The sequence below is a fragment of the Asparagus officinalis genome, chromosome 1 (assembly GCF_001876935.1).
Source record: "Asparagus officinalis chromosome 1, Aspof.V1, whole genome shotgun sequence".
Taxonomy (NCBI): Eukaryota; Viridiplantae; Streptophyta; class Magnoliopsida; order Asparagales; family Asparagaceae; genus Asparagus; species Asparagus officinalis.
The window spans coordinates 17814074-17822952 of NC_033794.1; the positions used below are offsets into that span (position 1 = coordinate 17814074).

Consider the following 8879-nt stretch of genomic DNA (forward strand, 5'->3'; position numbering starts at 1 on the left):
AAAAAACGCGCGCGCGCGCACACACACATCAATTCCTTTTGACTAATTTTGAACCTCACTAGATCTCATTCCCCCTAGCAAGCAAAATTTATGTATTTTTTGACCTGTAGTACTGGGCAAGCAAGACCAGAGCAGGAGTTGATTTTGCAGCAAGCACAGCATATAGCTTTACAGGTAACATTGATGACCAAATAACTTACAAATGGATTTGGATTCTGTACTTACAAATGAAACTGATTGCGACATATTCTGCAGAAAATTGTTTTGCAGACTGGCAGTGCTCCATCTTTTCCTGGAATTGGTTCAGAGTCTATTTCTCCTGTAACCTATCTAACCAAAATTGTGTGCTTAACAGAGGTACTTCCATTGTGTAGCTTAGCTTTAACCTTGAATTTGGTGTTTGGTATCTGGTATGCAAACATAAAGCAAATATAGTCAGTTTAGTGACCAAAATGTTTACCGTTGGGGTATAATCAATAAGTGATTCTCATGGTTGTATAGGAAGTATAGTCTAGATGTGTTATGTTCTTTCGTGCTGTCCTCTCAGATAAAAATTAAATTGTAGAAGGTGGACAAGAAATATTTTCTGCCTCTTAGTCTCCATGTGTGCAAGATATTAACGAGGACATGTTGAAACATTTAGTTCCCTGCATGTAATTCTTGGTTGACTAGATAAAAACAGTTGTGAGTATGGACAACTGGATCAGTTGCGAACGAAGGTGACTAGACCTAGCTGTAGCCAACTGTCCTTCAATAAGCAAAGCTTCCTATTATTGTCGCACTATAATTGTGTCAATGCAAGGTGACAGGAAGTGCTAGGCAGCCTAGGTGTTGGACCTGATGCCTAGAGGCCTAGGCGGTTTTCCTTTTTTTATTTTTTAATTACAATAATTGATAGTAAATGCCGAAGTTATAAAAAGATTAGATGCCACGACGCCTAGGCAGATTTTGTTCTTTGTTTAACTAGTAGTGGAGATTCTGTTGAAGGTCAGAGGAGGTAGAGGAGTTGGAGACTAGAGGAGTTCGGATGACGTGGATGCTGTAACGGAGAAAATCACGATCAAGGCCTAAAGGGTGCGGCCCACATAAACAATCCAAGCTCCCCTAGGCGCTCCTAAAACCCAGGTGGGCAGTCTAGGTATGACACAGGCACTAGCGAGGGTTGCGCGTAGGCCGGGCAGTGTCCGACCTATGACATGGCCCAATCGGATTTATGGTCTGGCTGATTCTGAACCTGGCCCAGCCTACAATCTGTCTAGGTGCGGACTGGGTCAGACTCGGCTTATGGTCAGCCGATTTTTCTTTTTTTACTTTTTTCATTTTTTATCTAGACCCTACTTGTATTTAAATTTATAAAATTATATTTGATTTATATTTTTCTATTTTTTAATTCTTTATTTAAATTATATACACACACTACTATGCAATACGTGTGTTGCACGTGATGCATATTAAAAAATATTAAGTGAAATATTTGAATATTGTCTAATATTTCACGCACTAATCTTTTCACCATTTATGAAACACATTGCTTCACAAAGAACAGCGACTTAACAACACAATGCCTCTAGTTTAAGGAAACAATTTATTACTGGTCACTTACGCGTTTTTGTAGTCTTCATGTGCTGCTAAACATATGAAGCTGTCATGTGGGTTTTAGTTTAGTGCAAAAAACAAAAAAAGCAATGCCAGGGATCGAACCCTGGCCCTCAAACAAAGGAAAACAAAGGAACGTGTGTACCCAACTACCTGGGCTATATTGCTGGATTGTCCAATAAGTATGCTTTTTAGTTTTGACCCTATTATCAGAGTATGATTCCACAAATGAAAACGCGTTTTAGGCTCTTTCTATATAGAGAATGATATGTCCACCATTGTCCAAATTTTTGAAAAGAAGAGATAGGAGTTAGCGCATACATTGAGCATTCAAGCGACAAACTGATAAAATGTTGAGGATTACAGTGGAAATGACCACTCTTTGGCAATTGTTAGTAAAATATCAAGAAATATATATTCTTATCAAATTTAAATATAAATTGTACAAGAGTATGATCCATCAAGATCTTCCATAGGGTAAAGCAGTTGCTAAACTTATAGCAAAACATAACCAATATATCAAGTTCTTCACTTCTTTGCATATGTGATAAGCATCAGATATGGAGTTCTTGCATTGCCACTGAAGCTTGCATCTCATCCCATACTCCACAAAAACAATCCCTAGTTTCGCTTCCATCATCTTGACCTCTTTGAAGCCAGGATACTGGTAGAAAAGCATTTCAAGAATCACCGAAGAAGCTATCATGTGAAAGATTCTTAACAAACAAGATGTTGTTTGGCATAGCTGGAAGCTCCTAAAGCATAGACTTGGCTGCTTCAGGATAAGCTAGTTAAGATGCCAGTGGTATAGCACCACAAACACCAGCATAAGCTGGGTTCAATCTTACAGCAACCTGATTCACATCACGATGTTGGTCTTTGTGCTGCCTTTTAGCTCTGTCATCATGCCCCCTCCGTTTTTCCCAGCGAGCAAAAGAACCTTCAGTCTTTGCCATAACATCTGATTTGGTCTTAGCATATTAGATTCTCATAGCCTTGTTGTAGAATGGAAGTCCTTGCATCCTCATAAGTGCCGTAGTCGCTGAAGAAACAGACAACACATGCTTGTCCTTTATACTTCAATGTCTTGAAGGCCAGGGGCAGATCCGCCACTTTCCTCAAGGTGACATTGTCCTACATGGGTGTATCAGTGGAGAATAAAGCAATGTAACTCACAATTAAACATAGAGTCACATATATGGGCATAGAGAAGTTCTATCAGCAGTTGCTTTTTAGCGACTGCCGCTATCACCCGCTCTAATAGGGGACACCTGTCCCTAAACTTAAGACGACCCAAGAACTAACCCTACCTGACCCGAAACCCATGGCTCTCTCCCTTTTATTTTCTGCCATTGTCTAAGGGCAGCCGCGTAGCGCAACTGTCCTTAGACTTTTTCATGTGTATATTACCCCTTAAAGGATTTCCATGTGTATAATTACCCCTTAGAGGATTTCACATTCTTATGGTTCATTCATGTTGGGTCTTTGTGAATTGTACAAATGTTCATGCCGTCAGCGGCTTTGAATTTGGATATCAGGTTGATATTTTAAGCATATAGTGACACCACTTTCTAGAAATCATGTATCCACCAATGAAGGCTGGTACTTCTAATAATTTTGTGAACTGAGAGAAAATAGCATCAGGTAACTTTTTAAGCTCTTCGATCTTGATCTTCTCGTTGAGGTTTTTGATGCAGATGGTCATGTTGAGAGGGATGGTAGGAGTGTATCCAACAGTGACCGTACTCATCATTGTCGACTGCTAGTTGCTGCAACCTTAAGAGGTTGGGATTTCTTTAATTTTATGAAAGAGCTTCCGCTACTTGCACTTGCTGAGGAAGAAAACATTTGAATAATCCTGAAGATAGATGTAACCATCTTCAAAATCCCAGAATGCTCTCATAAGATGGAAGAATGCAATGAAAATACAACAGGGGTCATAGGAACTATGAGGTATTTAGCAGTGACACGGCACGATTACGAATCAAGCTAGTGTGCAGGGCATGATGAAAAATAAATTTACATCCTAGAATTGATTTGCTTCTTTGTTCCATCCAAATGATATAAATTAAAGAAGCCACATTAAGGGAGAAAACAAAAACTTAGTCATCACACATAGTTAATAGTCACCTAGTCATCTGTTAATAGCATAGAAGTTGAAGATTTTCAAAGAATGGAACGGAAAAAAAGAATCTTATAGAGAGTCCACTATACTATAAAGTGAGTACAGAGAGCTCGAAAGTGCATACATTTAAGTTAAAAATTACTGATACAATATTCTTATTATATTGATATTTGAACTCGAAGTAATGATATTTGTATAGAATGCAGAAGTTCAGCACGACAATTTCAAAGCTAATAACTTGAACAGGCAAATGTGTCCCTTTATGATATGCATTTTGGTAGTAGGCAACTCTTTATCTACATTTTACAAAAACTTGGTAGGGATCACTCATGAGCTTTAAAATTGAGGGTGTTACACAATTCTAATGAGAAGTTGAGTTAGTTTAGTAAAACTTCACACAAATTCAATTCTAACAAGTACAAATAGTAATTGAGTATATTGTGAAGCTTAAAGTTTAGTTACTATTAGAAGTGGGGAAGCACACATTTGCATTTGGGTCAGAAGTATCAGATACAAGGGACGTCTTACATGGATACTCTATATATACCCTTTAAGTGAACTGTTCCCTCCCTACCTTGGTCGTTCACTCTCATTATACAGACTAACTAAAAGAAGAATTCTGCTTCTCATAATTGGTATCACTGGTCAAAAGTTTATAGCCAATTTCAACCTAAGAGACTTATCCAATGCACTTTCAAAAGCAATTAAGATGGTGAACTGTTTTTTAACTCAGCATATTGCAAATCAACAAAAATATTGAAACTAATGGTCTGCATTTCACAAATCTTTTATGAGTATTTTCTTGTAGTTTATTAGTTTGTAACTTTTACTATAATGTTTCATTATTTTTTAAGACTCAGATCTGCTATTTCTAAGAATTAATAGTTTACAGAAATTTTTTTCTAATCATTTTAGATTTATCACCAGTCTGCGAAGATGCTTTTCAGCACATTGCCTCAAAAAGATTTGAGATTGGAGGAATTGATTTGACAAATATACTTTCTCAGAACTTCATCAGTTCAATCCTCTAGAGAATATTGATCTTTTTATGTGGAAAAACTAAGATGCAGAATGCTTATTGTTCAAAAGATCAAACTGCCTTTGAAAAGACTAAAAATTCACGTCATAAGGAAATCCACACCCTCTCATAGAGATAGGTCTTTATAAATCTGAATGATAGTCTTACTATGACAAATATCAAATGCATATGCTATACCATGGCCTGGGCAAAGTTTGATGTGCTTTTCATAGTAATTTTATTTTCTTAGTGTTTGATGTGCTTTTCACAGTAATTTTATTTTCTTCCATCTTAATTTCGGGACACAATCACTCATTGGTGCCTTACAAATCTATCTAAGAAGTGATGTCATGATACATATGGTCTATATTCAGAAGGATTCTTACAAATTCAAAAGAAATTGGTTTAGCAGTATTGTCATTAGCGTGTACACAAACCAAGAACTCCATAAAGCATGCATCATATCATTTTACATAAAACGTACATGATCTTTAAGGCACAAATGATGAAAGCTTGCTTTACGGATATCGAAACTGATTCCCAAATGATTGGTTTTTCTTAGAAACTGTTTGTTGAAAAGCCTGTTCCTAAAGCTCAAAGTATGTTTTAGGAAGATAACTTGGTCAAACATTTCCCTTTTAGTGTTTCCTGGGTATAGGAATCTTAGCAATTTACGGAACACCTAAATAATTGACAAACATCTTGGAAGGAAATCATGATACAGGCTAATTAACCAAAAACTGGATAATTAAATTTAGGAACCACTAAATAAAGAAAATCAAAATCATTGGTATAGAAAAATAACATATCCCTCATATGATCTTTCATTATCAAAGTCAACAAAAGAATTTACCTTGATAGATTGGTTCTTACCAACCTCAGATCCCTACACCCTAAATCTCAATAAGCACTGCATCGAAAAGTAAAAATTAGTAAATACGACCAAAACTAGTTGCCATTTGGTAATCCGCGAAGCACATAAAATAAGAAATATCAAGACAAGAAAGAAATCAATGCTTACATCCAAGAAATCCGCTCTTTTCTCCATCAAAATTCAGTCAACAAGCAATTTGTACATTCACCAAGGATTGAAAAATTAATATATTAGTTAATTTGGAGTTGAAAGATTCCATTTATTACTATGTGTAGATTGAGAGAAATCAGGGAGATGTTTTTTTTAGGGGGGGGGGGGCGAGTTGATTTGATTGGAGTTGCAAAACTACAAAATTGATAGGTGTCATGATATTTGGCTTTTACACGGGAGGGTTGCAGGAGAGGAATTTGATGAGGTGGGTTGCTGAAGAGAAATCTGATCAGGTTGAGAGAGGGAGAGAGAGAGGGAGGGAGGGAGGGAGGGAGGGGGGAGAGAGAGAGAGAGAGAGAGAGAGAGAGAGAGAGAGAGAGAGTTTTAAAATAGGTATTAGATAGAGGGAGATAAATACGTTTTTTATTGATCTTCTTTAATTATTGATAATTAATAATTGTGTTAAAATTTTAGGAGTAATAAAACTTGGTGATAATGATAATTGTAAAGGGCAAAAGAGGCCATCAAAGGTTTCAACATCTATATTCTCTTTTATAAGTAGTGTGTGTGTAATGTATGTAACTATGTATGTGTGTGTAATGTATGTATGTATGTGGGCCAGGTTTTCCTCTCTTATCATGGCTCTAGGGTTTGACCCAGCTTGGCCCGTGCACCATGTGGTTCGTGCACAGGTCGTTTTTGGCCTGACCTAGGTATTTGGCCCAATTCAGACTGGCCATGCCCACCCTTGGCGCTAGGCAGGTAACCTAGGCCTAGGTGCACACCTACGCGGGCTAGACGGAGGCTTTTTAAATATTGTGTCAATGGAAGGATTATTTATTTAATTATTGAAGTTGACTTTTTGCTTATTCTCCATTACATCTTCTCTGAGTAATAGGTATTTACAAACATACACTTAACCTGTAAAGAGTAAGAAAGCACGAAAGCTTAACCTTTGAAGATTAAGGCCTTGATAATGGTGTACACCATAATGGAGAACATTTTACTGATTTGGTTGATCCCTTTATAACTTCTATGCTAGTCTGTTTTGGGTTCATATCTAAACTTTATAGTTATATTAGTAGCTTTAAAAGATTATCTATGAAGTCATACGGAAATAAACTAAAATTTTAGTAACTCCATTGCTTCTAATTAGATAATTAAATCAAGAACAAAAATCAAAGTCCAATCCAATATCTCGATTACTACAAATTTCTGACATCTTTCACGTCTTTGCTAGATATTCTGGTTCTAGTGACATAGTACATCTCTTACGTCAAAGTTTCCTTTTGTATGTTTTTAATTGACACAGCCTATAAATGTCCGTTATGTGTCAATGTGTTTGGCAAGTATTTTGCAAGTATTAGAGTGTGTTGGTGCAGGTCTGTGCATCTAAATAGCATGCCTGCCGTCTCACCTACTTACGGGTCAACTGTTCAACTCAGCTCACTTATTGTGACATGATTGATTCCAATGTCTTTAAACATTTCTCTGAATGTTACACAAATGAACTATCTCGTCTCCTAAATTTTCACACAATTCTTTTGGAGGGAAAATCTTGGTTTTTAACCTATGATGTTTTGTATATATTAAAAGGTGGCATCTGTGGATGAGCTTAGAGATGATGATGAATATGAAGAGATACTAGAAGATATGAGGGAAGAAGGCGGAAAGTTTGGTATGTACTATTATTCTTTTTTTTTTGTGGATCCATGTTCACGTGTATAGATTTTTTGAACAATTTTGGGCCTTTATGGTATTTCTAAAAAAAATGAAATGAGTCTGTGTCTCTTGGAATTAGTAGTGCTTTTATTCTAAATAATATTTTGTTTCAATCTGTTCCAACAATTTGCCATATGATAGGTTCACTGCTGAATGTTATCATACCTCGCCCCATATCTGGTGAGACAATTGCTGGAGTTGGAAAGGTGCACTTCTGTCACTTCTTAAATCTCTAATGTAGTCTCCCAATTGTGCCTGTAAATTTCGGTTATCCAGCATTTTCCCCTGCAACACTCTCTTAGATCCTTCTTTTCGTAAAAAGGAAACCCAAAAAAAAAAAAAAAAATCTGACAAGGAACAATATAGCTGCTGCAGTAGGTGACATGACCAAGAAATTCTCAAAAACATTTCATTAGATATCCGTGGGATATATAGTTCCTTGATTGTAGAACGCGCATGAACTTGTGGATGGTTATGTATAAATCCATTGCCTTGTAAATCCTTTCCTGATGACTCCTATTAAGGAATGAATCCTGGGTTATAAAAAGCCTATTAATATTGGGGGGTTCAGTTGCTTACTCTGTGGCATACCAATTCGTTTATTCTTCATTGGTCAGTTCTTCCTTGATCAGCATATTGCGTACACCTCTATTCTCACCGTCATATGCATCATTCATCTTAAATCTGCTACCATCTGCACGTTTACTTTAATCACTTTCACTTACTCATATCTTATACCTGTGAGAAGTCTTTTAGTGGGACTCTAGAGATTTAGCTCTTTCCACATTCATCCTATGGCCCGTTTGACAAATGTTTAAATAAGAGGGATCAAGGACAAGGATTAATCTAGTCAACCCATTTAGAACAAAGAGGAACATAAATTGGTTAACCTGCTAGGTAAGATTTATTTTTATAATTGTGCTCTTTTCAGTGTTTGTGAATTAGAGAGCATTGTTACTACTTTCTTTATAAATGAAGGGGTTATTATTTAACCCAAGGAGGCGGATCAGTAACCCTCGCTTTGAGGGTTAACTCATTTTAACCTCTCTAGGGGTGACCTCTACCCTCTTGTAATGTTTGTGTGGCAAATGGGAACTGGTCAACTCATTTCATTTATGTATAGTCTTGTTGTGATTGGTAGTTTAAGGAGGGGTTAACTCTCATTAATCCTTAAGGTTAATATATCTGCAAGTCGTCGACTCTGATTACTCGCTTTCATGAAACACCTTAGGTGTTCTTAGAATACGCAGATACCACAGGATCAGCGAAAGCAAAGGCTGCTCTCCATGGAAGAAAATTTGGGGACAACATTGTTACTGCAGTCCATTACCCTGAAGAAAGTTTCTCCGTTGGAGATTATGGAGCGGTAACAGTGGGCTAAATCTGCCTTAGAT

The 8879-nt window shown here is 36.8% G+C and overlaps 1 protein-coding gene across 2 annotated transcripts in view; it reads left to right on the forward strand.

Annotated features, from left to right (window-relative positions):
- Positions 1–8873, forward strand: part of LOC109819968 (splicing factor U2af large subunit A-like) — a 24620-nt gene extending 15747 nt beyond the window's left edge. The window contains exons 14-18 of one of the 2 annotated variants that reach the window (XM_020385988.1): positions 111–174; positions 256–357; positions 7360–7441; positions 7627–7691; positions 8717–8873. In XM_020385988.1, the coding sequence (XP_020241577.1) occupies positions 111–174; positions 256–357; positions 7360–7441; positions 7627–7691; positions 8717–8866 (463 nt within the window). In that variant the 3' untranslated portion in view covers positions 8867–8873. Of the gene's footprint in view, positions 1–110; positions 175–255; positions 358–3293; positions 3381–7359; positions 7444–7626; positions 7692–8716 lie in introns of those variants that run through there. The other variant, XM_020385996.1, reaches the window with a different exon arrangement.